The following is a 16505-nucleotide window of genomic DNA, read 5'->3' on the forward strand; positions in this document are numbered from 1 at the left end:
GGGGGAGTGGAAATTCATCCGTGCAAGTGAGTGATCGCATGCGGGCGGCTCAAATTCGTTCGCACCTCACTCAGTGTGTGCAGTCTCTGTGTACCCAAGACTTACTCCTACAGTGCGATCAGAACAGGCTTATCGGGGCCGGAGCTGACTTCAGACATCCTCCCTGAATAGACTTGGGAATGTCTGCGCTTTTCCGGACTCTCCCATTAAACGGTCAGTTACCACTCACAAACGGCTTCCTCCTGTCAATCACCTTGCGAACACCTGTGTAAATGAAATTTTCGGACCACCTGTCACTGACCGGTGATGCCCGATGTTGTTGGCCGATGCGCGTGTGCATTGCGGTGCATACGCATGTGCAGTTAAGACCCGATCGCCCACTGTGCGAAAACCCACAGCAGCGATCAGATCTAAATCAGGCCCTATATTCCCTACCACGTGTACACACACGCACACACACGCACATATTCACGCTTGGGTTCATTTTGTTTGAAGCCAATTAACCTACCAGTATATTTTTGGATTGTCGGGGGAATCCGGAGCACCCGGAGGAAATCCATACAAGTATGGGGAGAATATACAAACTCCACACAGTTAAGGCCATGGTGGGAATCAAACCCATGACCCCTGTGCTGTGAGGTAGTAATACTAACCATGGCACCATCCGTACTGATAATATGTCAGACAAAAATGAGTTAAAAAAGATGTGTGTATTTTGTGGGGTAGTTATGGGTGATGTAGAATGTAAATGCAGTGATAAAAAGTAACTAATAAGTGCTACCATATTTACAAAGTCCAATAGTCGTCATGGGACTGGGGGGCACCAAAATGTATCCTGCCTCTGGGCAACTGGGATGAAGTTATGCCACTGACTATGTAAACAGAGTTGTATGCATCATTGCAGTGTATTCAACTCCTATCTGTATGCTTAGTTGATGCTTATCATTATCAACACCATTTAAGTGCACCCGCTTATGCTTTGAGCAAATGGTAGTCCAGGGAACAGACGTATTTGCTCTTCTGTCCAACTCTGCATAGCACTCAATTCCATCAACTTGCTGTCTCTGAACTTTGATTACATGGGAAAACCCCATTACAATTACAACACAATTACACTCATTCATTCACAAGTGGAGATTTAATTGAAATGTGTACGAAATCTTTATCCAGAAACCGCTAGTCCAGAGTAGTCATAATAATAAATCCTATACCTGTAATAGGTATTAGGCAAATACTTTTAATAAAGTTAAATTAATATATACTGTATAAAAAAAACATGTATAATCACAGTTCTTATTACAGACATTTAAACCAGCGCAGGAGAAACATATACCTTAGTCTTGGCACATCAAGCGTGTTCTGCTTCTTATGCAGAGACAATGCACCCTGTAATGCTCTCTTGCAAACAGATGGAAAATATGCTGGTGCTTCCATGGATAAAGCTTTAGTGAAAAATAAATAAAAATAAGTATGTTTAATTGGAACAAACAGAAATACATGGTTATATTGTACATGCAAGACCTATACAATATTTATTTGCAGCATTGTCAGGGGTTTCAAGGTAAAACCCAGGATTTCTAAAGGAGGGGTTTCCAAATGCTTGACATCAGAGCAAATATGGCCAGTCCATGAAGAGGGCATAATTAGCACTTAACATGCCCTAGTCTGCATCATACGAAGTGCAGTGTATGTAATACAATGACGTATACATGGCCAGCAATCACAGTGATCCCTTAGATATGGCAGTATTGGAGGAGTGCTTCAGCTAAATGATTATTTTATCCCTGATGTGGGCATTCATCAATCCAAGTCCCCTGCTTTGCAGAATAATGAAGACACTCATTTCTTTTTCAATGAACTGAGGGGGTAATTCAGACCTGATCGTAGCAGCAAATTTGTTAGCAGTTGGGCAAAACCACGTGCACTGCCGGTGGGGCAGATATAACATTTGCAGAGAGCGTTAGATTTGGGTGGGTTATATTGTTTCTGTGCAGGGTAAATACTGGCTGCTTTATTTTTACACTGCAATTTAGATTTCACTTTGAATACACCCCACCCAAATCTAACTCTCTCTGCACATGTTATATCTGCCACACCTGCAGTGCACATGGTTTTGCCCAACTGCTAACAAATTTGCTGCATACTTGCCTACTTTGAATGTCTCCTCTCCGGGAGAAGCCCAGAGAGGAGACTCTGCAGGAGACCGGAGGGCGGGGCCGGGCTGTGACATCAAGCCTCGCCCCCACATCAGAAAACGCAGCGATTCGGTGGTCCGCAGAAGGGGGCGTAGCTAAAATTATGCGATTTGCATAATTTTAACCCCTTCCCCATTCCACAGACACACGAATACAGGAGATTATCTCTCCATCCTGCCCGTATCACTAGGGTGCGAGCAGGATGCGGGAGACCTGCCTACTCTTCTGGGGATGCGGGGGGCTACACAAAAAAAAACGGGAGACTCCCACAGCTTCCGGGAGAGTAGGCAAGTATGATTTGCTGCTATGATCAGGTCTGAATTACCCCCTCAGTGTGCAGCCATTTTATAACGTACCTGCAATGCATTCCAAGGTCTTGGTGTCCAGGTTGGAAAGCTCCCACACAGACTCCAGCACAGTCTCCAACCCTGGGTCATTTAATTTGGCTCTGATTTCAAACTCATACAAGAGCAAAAGAGTCTCAGTAGGGTCATTAGGAAAATCATCTGTATAAAGAAGTAAAAGTGCAGTATTCTCGTTATTTCTATTTCCCCAAACAAGTCATGCTTTATGAAAACTGTAGAGCATTTCTTGTCTGAACTGGTAATTGATTTGTACAGATGTAAAAATAAAACAAAGAATTCTATATGTTAATCAGTTCAATCCCTTTGTACAGGGTAAGGAAAAACTCTGGGTTATCAGTGACTAACATTGAAACTACTCAAAGTCCTATAAAACAATATTTTGTACATTCATGCCATAATAATTCCATTAAAAAAAATATAAAGGGAAATGAAAAACATATAGGACGGCATTCAATTTAAATCAAAATGAATAAAGAATGAATATTAGGTACATGGTTATAGTTACTTAAATGTTGGTTAGATCAGTGGTTCTCAAACTCGGTACTCAGGACCCCACACAGTGCATGTTTTGCAGGTAACCCAGCAGGTGCACAGGTGTATTAATTACTCACTGACACATTTGAAAAAATCCACAGGTGGAGCTAATTATGTCACTTGTGATTCTGTGAGGAGACCTGCAAAACATGCACTGTGTGGGGTCCTGAGGACCGAGTTTGAGAACCTGTGGGTTAGATCGATAACAGTTAAGGGGTATATTCAATTGAAGTCAGATAACAATTCGAATCTGTATCAGCGGTAAACTGTCGAAAACAGCTGCGTTTTTGACAAAAACACGTAGATCGGTCCGTGTTTTCCAACAGTGCTAGTTTTTTGGGCAGTCGAAAAAAATAACACTTTCCTTGAATAGGTCGAATGCATATTCGACCTAAAAACTGTAAAATACTGCCATTTTTCTGACTGTCCGAAAAACCGACACCATTTCAATACCTGTATAAATGTACTTGTTGGAAAAATATCTTACTTTATGAACTACTGACAAAAGTAATTGGTCAGTGTATTTTTTTTTGTTAATAATTCTTTATTTAACATGGTTGGAGTAAACACAGATAGGAAAAAAAAAGACATGGCATGAACCCATTACAGACCATATTTTAAATATGACAATAAAAAAAGGGTAAAGACACAAATCAAGTAAATAACAGGGGGAGGGGACGATTAGGAGGGTAGGGGGAAGGGGGAGTACAAGTATATGACAAGATTTTAAAGAATGGATACACATTAGTCACCAAGGGTAAAAAGAGAAAAACAATATGGGAGAAGAAGCAGAAAGGAGGAGTAGGATATCAGTCGGTGCAAATGGGTTCACATTGTAAACTAGTATTTAGGCCACAGAGGGTCTATGCTCAGTAAGCAGCCAGGGAGCCCAAAACTTGAGTAAAAACATGACCATGGTCGTGGAGATAATAAGTTATTTCTTCCATGGCTGCAACATGCCAGATTTTGGTTTTAAGCATAGAAAGCAATAGGGGAGAAGCCTGTGTCCAAATTAAAGCAATCAGGGACTTGCTGCAGCGAAAACATGAGCGGCCAACTTTCTGGAAAATTTGTTAAGACCTGGGGGAGAATAACACAAGTCCCAAAAGTGGACAATATTCGGGCCGTCCACTATATTTGGACTATAGTACCTCCGCAGCCACAATTCCGTCAACAGTCATAAGTAGAAGATGAGAACATTTTATTAAGTCAAACAGGGGTATAGTATCAGAAATAATAAACTTTATAAGCAGTTTCTTTGATTTTGGTAGCAATCAAGCTTTTAGCAATCCCCAGTCTCATGTCGTCCCAAGCCTCATCAGTTCCCAGGCACTCTCATGGGGTTAAAAGGGAGGGTAGCATCTAGAAGGACGGCCTGTATTTGAGAGATCAAGCCCTTGGATAAAGGGCTGTGTTTGCACAGACTCTCAAAAGTAGTAAGGGCTTGTAGAACAGAAAGCGGAGGTAGAGAGAGTAAAAAATGGTGGATTTGAAGAAATTCAAAGAGATAAGTACATGGGTTGAGGTTTTTTGTTGTAAATCGGGCAGGGATAACCTATGACCTGATCAGAAAAATCAAGCAGGGAATTTAAAGCCAGCTCGAGTCCAGGTACAGAATCTCGTGATCGAAGATCCAGGAGAAAATAGAGGGTTGTACCAGATAGGGGTCAAGGGAGAGGTGGAAGAAGAGAGCTTCATGCTAGCAGAATGGAGATCCCAGAGCTTGGCATTGAATTTGAGAGTGGGTAGAAGTTTGAAGGTAGGGGGTCAGATCTGGGAGTCCAACATAAGCCGATTCAATATCGAGCCAGGAAGTAGACCCGGAGAAGAATAAGAAGATGCAGTGTGTGAGAAGTGGGAAGCCAAATAATAGAGCTTGACATCAGGAAGACCTTGACCATCTCCCGGTACTGATCTCCTAAGAGTCTTAGTAGCAATTCATGGGGGTCTATGATTCCAAATGAATCGGATAAGAGCTTTTTGAATGTTTTTGAGAAAAAGAACGGGAACAGCTATGGGGAGTTTCTGAAAAAGATAGAGAAATTTAGATATGACATTCATCTTGACAGCTATGATCCTTCCCAGCCACAATATAATGAGATGATTCTAAGTTGCTAGATAGGTCTGCATTTTAGAAAAAAAGATGTGGGAAGTTTTCCCAAAGGAGGGAGTCATAACAGGAAGTCAGGTAGATACCCAAGTACTTGATCTTCTTGGGTTACCATTTAAAGTTAAAACTAGTCCTGAGGTTTTCAGTATCTTGCTGGGGAACATGGAGCAGCATGGCTTCTGATTTAGAGTAGTTAATCTTATAGCCAGAGACAATACTGTAGGAGTGAAGGACAGTAAAATGGTTGGGAAGGAAAATCATTGGTTGGGTCAGGGATAGAATGTTATCATCTGCAAAAAGGGAGATCTTGGAAGTAGCTGTGGCCAAGGAAGAGAAATGCAGATGCACACTTCTAGCACTAAGAACACTTATAGTAAGAATAATTTAGATAACCCTTCACAATTATCATGGAGTATAAGTGAAGCACACATTTGCACAAATATGTGGGCCCATGTACCGCGACCAGGTGACTTCATAACATGGGTCACTATCAACTCTAATACTATCAAATTATATACATTTATCAAGATCTTACCTTCCTATATTGCCCTTATTAATGTGTGATCTGAAATGCAGGAACCTTGCTAATTAAAACACTTTAGGGTAAATAGGAGGGGTGCCAATACCAGCGGAAAGGAGCCTTGCCTTCCATTGTACAATATATACACAAATATAGAGATAAAAAAAAGGGTGTGGGGGCCTGGACTACACACCCTATTACTAAAGATATTAAGAGGTGCTATCATGATGAGGCTTCTAATACTATGCTGGAGGAAGATTAATGCAGATGCACACTCCTAACACTAAGAAGATTGATAGTAAGAATAATTTAGATAAACCCTCACAATTAACATGTAATATAAAGTTCTTAGCACACATTTGCACAAATATGTGGGCCCATGTACCGCAACCAGGTGACTTCATAACATGGGTCCCTAACATCTCTAATACTATCACATTCTATAAATTTATCAAGGTCTTACCTTCCAATAGTGCCCTTATCAATGTGTGATCTGAAATGCAGGAACCTTGCTAATTAAAACACTTTAGGGTAAATTGGAGGGGTGCCAATACCAGAGGAAAGGAGCCTTGCATTCCAGTGTACAATATATACACAAATATAGAGGGGAAAAGGGGAGTGGGGCAGACTGCACACCTTATTACTAAAGATATTAAGAGGTGCTATCATGCCGAGGCTTCTAATACTATGCTGGAGGAAGAGAAATGCAGATACACACTACTAGCACTAAGAAGACTGATAGTAAGAATAATTTAGATAAACCCTCACAATTTACATGGAGTATAAGTGAAGTTCTTAGCACACAAATATGTGGGCATAAGTAGTTGTGCAAATACCATGGGGGATAAGGGGCAACCCTGCCTTGTACCATTACGAATGTAGACCGAGGCAGATGGTAGACTGTTAATCATGACAGTAGTAGAGGGAGCAGAGTACAGTTCCAATACATGCTGTAGGCCTCCAGTTCCAATACCAGACATGCTGTAGGCCTCCAAAACAACTTTCATGAAACTCCAGGAGATCCTATCAAATACTTTTTCAGCATCTAAGGAGAGAGAGATAGTCGGGGATCTCCTGGAGTTTGAGACATGGATAATGTCACGATCCGGGTATCTGGACGCCATTACTTACCCTTCAGATGCCTCCTGAGGCTGGCTCAGCGTTCCAGGACCGGACCCCATCCGTTATACTGATGTCCACATTCCTGCCTCCTCTCCTGTCACTCTGAGACGCGGTCACCGCGGCGCCATGTTACATCTGGAATGGCGTCTCCCGCGGCCTCCGCCGCTGTCCCTGAGTTCCTGCATGCAGAGTGTCAGAGTGGCGATTACGTCAGCCGCGGCCTCCGCTGTGCCCGCGTGGTTTAGATGTGCAATCATCAGTCTGGCGTCTCCTGTCTCCTGTGGCCGGCGCCGCCATTGCTGTTTCAATTCTCACATGGATTACAAACCAAACTTCCCTCCAAGTGTCTGCATGGGCGCAGCCATCTTGGATTTTGTCATCTGATCATTTCCACCAATCTGCTGTCTGTATTGTTAATCTGCATCTGCATCTGCCTAGCCAACCCCTTCCTTGCTGCAGGTATAAATATGCTGTGCCTGAGCAAGGAAGGCGTCAGTGCTTTGGTTGTCAAACCTAGTTCCAGTTTGTCTCTCTCCTGTGGTTGTTTTCCAGGTTCCAGTTCCTATCTCCAAACCTCCACTAAAGAGATCCGCACCAGCATTCCACCTGCGGTGTAGCCTGACTCTCCTATCCTCATTGGATTCATCTGCTTCCAGCTACAGAACCACCTGCTTTCAGCATCCAGCTTCCAGCAGAGGTCAGCTCTTCTTAAAGTGCCGGTACCCTTTTCTGCATATTATCATTTATCACCGGCATTATAATTTCACCGCTCTCAATCTCCAAACATCACTTCATATCTCATCGCTCTCAAGCTATATTTATTATTTGACTGGTTCCAGCCAGTACCCACTCCGTGCCAACATCAGTCTGGTTCCAGCCAGTACCCACAGCAGCCGTTTTATCCACAGCAGCCCAGCTTTTCCTGGAACACCAGCTGGTACGATCCTGGGCTATCTCCATTGCTACAGTCGGGCCTGGTAAGGACTTTCCAACTTGAAGATTATAAGAACTATCTCACACTACCAGAGCCCTGTGGCCCTTGCCACCCTGTAGTACCCAGGAACTGTATTTATTCTCTGCTGATTTTTATGTTTTCTTTTTACTACTGCTGTGTTACGGAGTTTTGTCATAAATAAACATCATTGACTTTTATCCTGGTTGTCGTGGTCACGCCTTCGGGCAATTCTGTTACATGTTACTTACATGTCTAGGGGTCTGATACAACCTCCCAGGTTCCACTATACCTCAGCCCCTACAACTGAGGCTGCCTCCCGTCAGCTCAGGCCCTCAGTTGTAGGGGCTGTAGTTGTAAGCACTGACCATATGAATCCAGCCGGAGACCAGGATCAAGCGGCCAGGCCGATGCAAGAACTGGCAGCCCGACTTGAACATCAGGAGGCTGCACAGGGCCACATCATCCGCTGTCTCCAGGATCTCTCTACTCGGCTGGATGGGATTCAGACAACCCTCCGTGGATCAGACGCGTCCGGTGCGTCAACCACAGTGACTCCAGCTATAACCCCACCCACCTTACCCATTTCTGCTCCACGTCTTCATCTTCCAACGCCAGCAAAATTTGACGGATCTCCAAGATTCTGCAGGGGATTTCTCAACCAGTGTGAGATTCAGTTTGAGCTACAACCTGGCAATTTTCCCAGTGACCGTACAAAAATTGCCTACATTATCTCTCTTCTCAGTGGCTCAGCCCTTGATTGGGCATCACCGTTATGGGAGAGGTCCGACACCCTGCTATCCTCCTACACTGCATTCGTGTCAACATTCAGGCGTATCTTCGACGAGCCAGGCCGGGTAACTTCAGCTTCATCTGAGATTCTCCGTTTACGCCAGGGATCACGTACTGTAGGACAATATCTTATACAGTTCCAGATCCTGGCATCCGAACTGGCATGGAACGACGAGGCCCTGTATGCTGCATTCTGGCATGGCTTATCTGAGCGTATTAAAGATGAGTTAGCTACCAGAGACTTACCTTCCAAGTTAGATGAGCTAATCTCACTCTGCACAAAAGTTGATTTACGTTTCAGAGAGAGAGCAACTGAGCGTGGAAGATCATCTGCTCCAAAATCTTCTGCTCCTCCTCCTCGCCAACTGTCACCATCTAAAGACGAGCCCATGCAAATTGGCCGTTCCCGTTTAACTCCTGCTGAGCGCCGAAGACGTCTCTCTGAGTCTCTTTGTCTTTACTGTGCAGCTCCGTCTCACACCATCAATGCCTGTCCCGAACGTCCGGGAAAACTCCAAACCCTAGCTCGCCCAGGAGAGGGCCGGCTAGGAGTAATGATCTCCTCTCCATCTCCTCATGATTGTAATCTCCCAGTCTCGCTTCAAGTTGCTCAACGTTATCGGAACGTCATTGCCCTCCTTGATTCCGGAGCAGCTGGGAACTTTATTACCGAAGCCTATGTTAAACGGTGGTCCCTACCCACCGAGAGACTTCCTTCGTCCATCTCCTTAACTGCCGTGGATGGCAGCAAGATTTTTGATACAGTTATTTCTCTAAGGACTCTACCAGTTTGTCTGAGAGTGGGAGTTCTTCATTCCGAACTTATTTCTTTTTTAGTGATTCCAAGAGCCACACATCCTGTGGTCCTGGGCCTTCCATGGCTCCGTCTTCACAATCCTACAATTGATTGGACGACTACGCAAATTCTGGCATGGGGTTCCTCCTGTGCTGAGACATGTTTGTTTAAAGTATTGCCTGTCTGTTTTCCTCCCCCAGGTCGTCTGATGTTCCACCTCCTCCATATCAAGATTTCACGGATGTGTTCAGTAAAGCTTCTGCTGATATCCTTCCTCCTCATAGAGAATGGGACTGCCCGATTGATCTCGTTCCAGGGAAGGTTCCACCTCGAGGCCGAACTTATCCGTTGTCTCTGCCTGAGACGCATTCTATGGAGGAATACATTAAAGAGAACCTAGCAAAGGGGTTCATTCGACCTTCTTCTTCTCCAGCCGGCGCAGGCTTCTTTTTTGTAAAGAAGAAAGATGGTGGTCTGCGGCCGTGCATCGACTACAGAGGTTTGAACGACATTACCATCAAGAACCGCTATCCTTTACCCCTGATTACTGAGCTCTTTGATAGAGTTAGCGGAGCTACCATCTTCACAAAGCTGGACTTGAGAGGTGCATACAATCTCATCCGGATCCGTGAGGGTGACGAGTGGAAGACCGCCTTTAACACCCGTGACGGACATTATGAGTACCTCGTCATGCCCTTCGGATTGAGCAATGCCCCAGCTGTCTTCCAGCATTTTGTCAATGAGATCTTCAGAGACATTTTATACCGTCATGTCGTGGTCTATCTAGATGATATCCTCATTTTTGCTAACAATTTAGAGGAACATCGTTTTTGGGTAAAAGAGGTTCTGTCCCGTCTCCGTGTCAATCATCTCTATTGCAAATTAGAGAAATGCGTCTTTGAAGTCAACTCCATTCCGTTTCTAGGTTACATTGTGTCTGGTTCCGGACTAGAGATGGATCCTGAGAAACTACAAGCAATCCAGAATTGGCCGATACCCTTAACCCTCAAAGGGGTCCAGAGGTTCTTAGGGTTCGCCAATTATTACAGAAAGTTTATACGAGACTTTTCCACCATTGTGGCGCCTATTACTGCTTTAACTAAGAAGGGTGCTAACCCGTCCAAGTGGTCTGAAGAAGCTACGCAAGCTTTTCATCTTTTAAAACAACGGTTCATCTCAGCACCAGTTCTGAAACAGCCCAACATCGACTCCCCTTTCATCTTAGAGGTGGATGCCTCCTCCGTTGGAGTAGGAGCGGTGTTATCTCAGAGGGCTAAAGATGGTCATTTACACCCTTGCAGTTTCTTCTCCCGGAAGTTCTCCCCAGCTGAGCGCAACTATGCCATTGGCGACCAGGAGTTGCTAGCCATCAAGCTCGCTCTTGAAGAGTGGAGGTATCTGTTGGAGGGAGCTTCTCATTCAATCACCATACTTACAGACCACAAGAATCTTTTATATCTGAAAGGCGCACAATGTCTCAATCCTCGTCAAGCCAGATGGGCACTTTTCTTTTCCAGGTTCGACTTTAAGCTCCAGTTCTGTCCGGGCTCTCAGAATTGTGAAGCCGATGCTAAGGAAGAAGCTCATGCATTGGGCCCATGCTTCCCGTTTTGCCGGACATACAGGTATCCAAAAAACCCTGGAGTTTATCTCTAGGTCCTATTGGTGGCCAACTCTGAAAAAGGACGTCATGGAGTTTATTGCATCTTGCCCAAAGTGTGCTCAACATAAGGTATCCCGCCAGTCGCCTGCGGGGCAACTGGTTCCACTATCCGTTCCCCGTCGACCATGGACCCATTTGTCGATGGATTTCATTACAGACTTACCCATGTGCAACAAGTTCAATACCATCTGGGTGGTAGTTGACCGGTTCACCAAGATGGCGCACTTCATTCCTCTCACCGGTCTTCCGTCAGCTTCCAAGTTGGCTCAAGTATTCATACAAGAGATCTTCCGACTTCACGGTCTTCCTGAAGAAATTATCTCAGATCGAGGAGTCCAATTCACAGCCACATTCTGGCGAAGTTTATGTCAAGTCCTCCAAGTCAAACTAAAGTTTTCCACGGCTTACCATCCTCAGACCAATGGTCAAACTGAGAGGGTGAATCAGGACTTGGAGGCCTTCCTCCGCATCTATGTGTCTTCCTCTCAAGATGACTGGGTTCAATTACTTCCCTGGGCCGAGTTCTGTCATAACAATCAGTATCATTCCTCATCTTCTTCAACACCATTCTTCACCAACTTTGGATTCCACCCTAAAGTCCCTGAGTTCCAACCGCTTCCAGCAACTTCTGTTCCAGCAGTGGATATCACCTTGCATCAGTTTGCAAATAACTGGAAGAGTGTACGATCAGCTCTGCTCAAGGCATCGTTCAGGTACAAGAAGTTTGCGGATAAGAAGCGTAGAGCAGTTCCTGCTCTCAAGGTGGGTGATCGGGTATGGTTATCCACGAAGAATTTGAGGTTAAGAGTTCCCAGTATGAAGTTTGCACCTCGCTACATCGGTCCTTTTAAAATTGAACAAGTCATCAATCCTGTTGCTTACAGACTCCAGTTGCCTCCCTTCTTAAAAATACCCAGGACATTCCATGTTTCCCTGTTGAAACCGCTGATCCTGAATCGGTTTCATTCCTCACTTCCTCCAACTCCGAAAGTCCAAACTCAACGAGGCGTTGAGTATGAAGTGGCCAAGATCCTGGACTCACGTCACCGTTACGGTCAACTACAGTATCTTATTGACTGGAAGGGTTACGGCCCTGAGGAACGCTCATGGACCAATGCTTCTGATGTCCATGCTCCTGCCTTGGTTCGGAGATTCCATTCCAAGTTTCCTCAAAAGCCAAAGAAGTGTCCTGGGGCCACTCCTAAAGGGGGGGGTGCTGTCACGATCCGGGTATCTGGACGCCATTACTTACCCTTCAGATGCCTCCTGAGGCTGGCTCAGCGTTCCAGGACCGGACCCCATCCGTTATACTGATGTCCACATTCCTGCCTCCTCTCCTGTCACTCTGAGACGCGGTCACCGCGGCGCCATGTTACATCTGGAATGGCGTCTCCCGCGGCCTCCGCCGCTGTCCCTGAGTTCCTGCATGCAGAGTGTCAGAGTGGCGATTACGTCAGCCGCGGCCTCCGCTGTGCCCGCGTGGTTTAGATGTGCAATCATCAGTCTGGCGTCTCCTGTCTCCTGTGGCCGGCGCCGCCATTGCTGTTTCAATTCTCACATGGATTACAAACCAAACTTCCCTCCAAGTGTCTGCATGGGCGCAGCCATCTTGGATTTTGTCATCTGATCATTTCCACCAATCTGCTGTCTGTATTGTTAATCTGCATAATTGCCTAGCCAACCCCTTCCTTGCTGCAGGTATAAATATGCTGTGCCTGAGCAAGGAAGGCGTCAGTGCTTTGGTTGTCAAACCTAGTTCCAGTTTGTCTCTCTCCTGTGGTTGTTTTCCAGGTTCCAGTTCCTATCTCCAAACCTCCACTAAAGAGATCCGCACCAGCATTCCACCTGCGGTGTAGCCTGACTCTCCTATCCTCATTGGATTCATCTGCTTCCAGCTACAGAACCACCTGCTTTCAGCATCCAGCTTCCAGCAGAGGTCAGCTCTTCTTAAAGTGCCGGTACCCTTTTCTGCATATTATCATTTATCACCGGCATTATAATTTCACCGCTCTCAATCTCCAAACATCACTTCATATCTCATCGCTCTCAAGCTATATTTATTATTTGACTGGTTCCAGCCAGTACCCACTCCGTGCCAACATCAGTCTGGTTCCAGCCAGTACCCACAGCAGCCGTTTTATCCACAGCAGCCCAGCTTTTCCTGGAACACCAGCTGGTACGATCCTGGGCTATCTCCATTGCTACAGTCGGGCCTGGTAAGGACTTTCCAACTAGAAGATTATAAGAACTATCTCACACTACCAGAGCCCTGTGGCCCTTGCCACCCTGTAGTACCCAGGAACTGTATTTATTCTCTGCTGATTTTTATGTTTTCTTTTTACTACTGCTGTGTTACGGAGTTTTGTCATAAATAAACATCATTGACTTTTATCCTGGTTGTCGTGGTCACGCCTTCGGGCAATTCTGTTACATGTTACTTACATGTCTAGGGGTCTGATACAACCTCCCAGGTTCCACTATACCTCAGCCCCTACAACTGAGGCTGCCTCCCGTCAGCTCAGGCCCTCAGTTGTGACAGATAAGACCAATGGCAGGTCTGGTGTTGTCTCTTGCCTGGTGGCCCGGGATAAACCCTACTTGGTCATATTGGATCAAGGAAGGGAGAAAGGGGTTCAAACGAGTTTCAAGAATTTTAGCAAATAATTTTAAATTTAGATTTAAAAGAGAAATAGGTCTATAGATGGCACAATTAAGAGGCTCTTTAACCTTTCTTTGGAATTACCACTATCCTGGCTTCCAGCATCTCAGGAGGGAATGGATCGCCATGAAAAAGCATGTAGATGAGGGACCAGTAAGTCAGAGAATTTCTTATAATAAGCAGCTGTAAATCTGTCAGGGCAAGGGGATTTGCCCTGTTTTTGATTCATCATAGATTGGTCTATTTCTTCAGTTGAAATTTCAGCATTAAGAAGTCCAGAGTTGACTGAGATCATTTTGGGAGGTTGGATTTTGCACGAAAATCAGAAATCAGATCAGAGTGGGGTAGAAGTGTTTCGGTGGTGGCAGTAGACTACAGATTATAGAGGTCAGTGTAATAATCTTAAAAGGCAGTTCTAATAGGAGTGGGATCGTGAACTAACTGAGCATGAGAGTCACGGATCAATATGATATTTTTGCAGGCCTTTGCAGAACTAAGGCACGACGCAAGAATTCTGTCAGCTTTGTCTCCTTTTTCATAAAAGCATTGGCGGAGCCATTTGAGACGTTTAGCCACTTGTCTGGAAAGAAGAAGGTCAAGTTCTGATGTTGTATTACGAAGTTCAGACAAAATGGTAGTGTCAGGCGCTGACCTCTGTTGCAATTCTAATTTATGGAGTTTGATAGAGAATTTATTAATCTGGGTGAGATTTTCCTTTCTTTTCCTAGAAGCATACTAATCAGATGCCTTCATAAATCCACTTTATGAGCTAACCAAAGAGTGGACCTACAGACATCTGGGGAATCATTTAAAGTAAAATAATCTGAAAGCTGTGTTCATAGATAGTACACTGTGTCAGGGTTGTGCAACAAAGAAACATTTAGAAGTCAAGTCATAAGGCGAGAGCGAGAATGGAGGCCTGAAATATCAGAAGATATAGGGGCATGATCTGACCAAATAAGTGGGTGAATGAGGACCGATGATGGAAGATTTACAGCAAGTTTGTGGCGAAGGAGGATCATATTGATGCCTAAGTATGAGTTATGCGGCGAAGCAGCAGCGTTTCTAAAGAGGAGGGGACCTGTGTGCAGACTCCGTATGTGGGCCCCCTCCTCTCCTGTAGCCGTCACTGCCATTGCTAGCGCTTTAAGCGCTGAGACTCTGGCACAGTGCCAGAGTCTACAGCACATGCGCAAGACTCTGAAAAATGGGCGCCACGCTATTTTTCCAGAGTCCTGCGCATGCGCTGTAGACTCTGGCACTGTGCCAGAGTCTCTACCGCTCAGTGTGCTAGCAGCGGCGGTGATGGCTATGGGAGAGGAGGGGGCGCACACACAGTCGCCGATGGACGCTGGAAAGGTATGTATAGAAGAAATGGGTGCAGTGTGTGTGGTGTGGGCTCCCTCTGGACCCAGGGGCCCATGTGCACCGCACACACTGCACCCATTATTGATACGCCAGTGGGGCGAAGAATAGAACGTATAATGGCGAGCAGAAGGCTCCTTTACTCTCCAGGAGTCATAAAGAAGCTAGGACTTCATGAGGCAGAGGAGAGACTTGGAATGTGGTGAGATCAATACAGAAGATGGCGAGACTGCAGAGGTAGAACAGTCCGGAGTGGGATTTAGGACTGCGTTGAAGTCATCAGCAACAATAAGTTCCCCCTGTCGAAATCTAGTAAGGAGAGAATCTAATTTACAAAAAAAAAAATGCTCGTTAGGGGGATAAACATTAACCAATAAACATAGTTAATTATTTAATTTCCCTACTAATATGAGGAAATGGCCCTCTTTATCAGCATGGGTGTCAATAAGTTCAAAAGGTAAGGTAAGGTGAAGGGCAAACAAAATTGCAACACCACGTTTTTTGGCAGTGTGGTCGCAGGCATGAAATATGTCAGGGTATAGTTTGCAATATTATTCCGGGAGAGAGCAAAAAGTGGGTCTCCTGGAGAAAGATCAAGTCACCCTTGTGAAGTTTAAGAGTAGACAAACAGTGGCAGTTGCTCTATCATTCCTGCAGATATATCAGGTGCTAGAAAGGGGGAGGGGTCAAAGACAAACAGCAGATAGAGATGGGGGGGGGGGGTGCTTTCCCCCCCCCCCCTCCTGGTATCCCCCAAGCACACAAAAAAATTACCTGTAACCATACCTGAACCTATCTGGTAATAGAATTTCAGAGAATTGGTCACATGCGTTTGCAAAGACATGTTAAGCTGCTGAGCTGCGCCAAGGCTTCTCTGATATCAGCAGTTCTAACACTACATAATAGCAGTGCCCACATAGGGCCATTTGATTTGCCTACAGTAAGGCCTCATGATAAAGGCTCATACTAAAACGCATCCAGACAGAGAGATAACTTACCCGGGAGCCACCCCCAGGATCTCCCATTAACACTACAAGGAACAGCATGCCTTCCAAGTATAAGAGTAGCAAAAGGTTTTCTCTTACGTTCTAGAAGATACTGCTGTCCACATTAGTACCATGGGGTATAGACGGGTCCACTAGGAGCCATGGGCACTTTAAAAGTTTAATGGTATGGGCTGGCTCCTCCCTCTATGCCCCTCCTACCAGACTCAGTTTAGAAAATGTGCCCGGAGGAGCCGGTCACAGCTAGGGGAGCTCCTGAGGAGTTTTTCTAGTTTTATTATTTTGAGTTTGATAGTTTACATGAGGCTTGGTGACACCAGTCTGCCTGCTTCGTGGGACTTAGGGGGGAGTAATGGGCCCGTTACTCCACTGACAGGACACTGAGCTCCTGAGGGAGTCATTCACAAGCCCTACCACAGCGAGCGTAC

At 45.3% G+C, this 16505-nt stretch overlaps 1 protein-coding gene across 3 annotated transcripts in view; it reads right to left on the reverse strand.

Annotated features, from left to right (window-relative positions):
- The window catches only part of TEX11 (testis expressed 11), a 1490225-nt gene that overhangs the window by 126748 nt on the left and 1346972 nt on the right, over window positions 1-16505 (reverse strand). For all 3 annotated transcript variants that reach the window (XM_063937124.1, XM_063937125.1, XM_063937123.1), the window contains 2 exons: window positions 2552-2701; window positions 1334-1442 (listed from right to left, as the gene is read on the reverse strand). In XM_063937124.1, coding sequence (XP_063793194.1) covers window positions 1334-1442; window positions 2552-2701 — 259 coding nt within the window. The remainder of the gene's footprint in view (window positions 1-1333; window positions 1443-2551; window positions 2702-16505) is intronic.

Source organism: Pseudophryne corroboree, chromosome 8 (genome assembly GCF_028390025.1).
Source record: "Pseudophryne corroboree isolate aPseCor3 chromosome 8, aPseCor3.hap2, whole genome shotgun sequence".
Classification (NCBI taxonomy): domain Eukaryota; kingdom Metazoa; phylum Chordata; class Amphibia; order Anura; family Myobatrachidae; genus Pseudophryne; species Pseudophryne corroboree.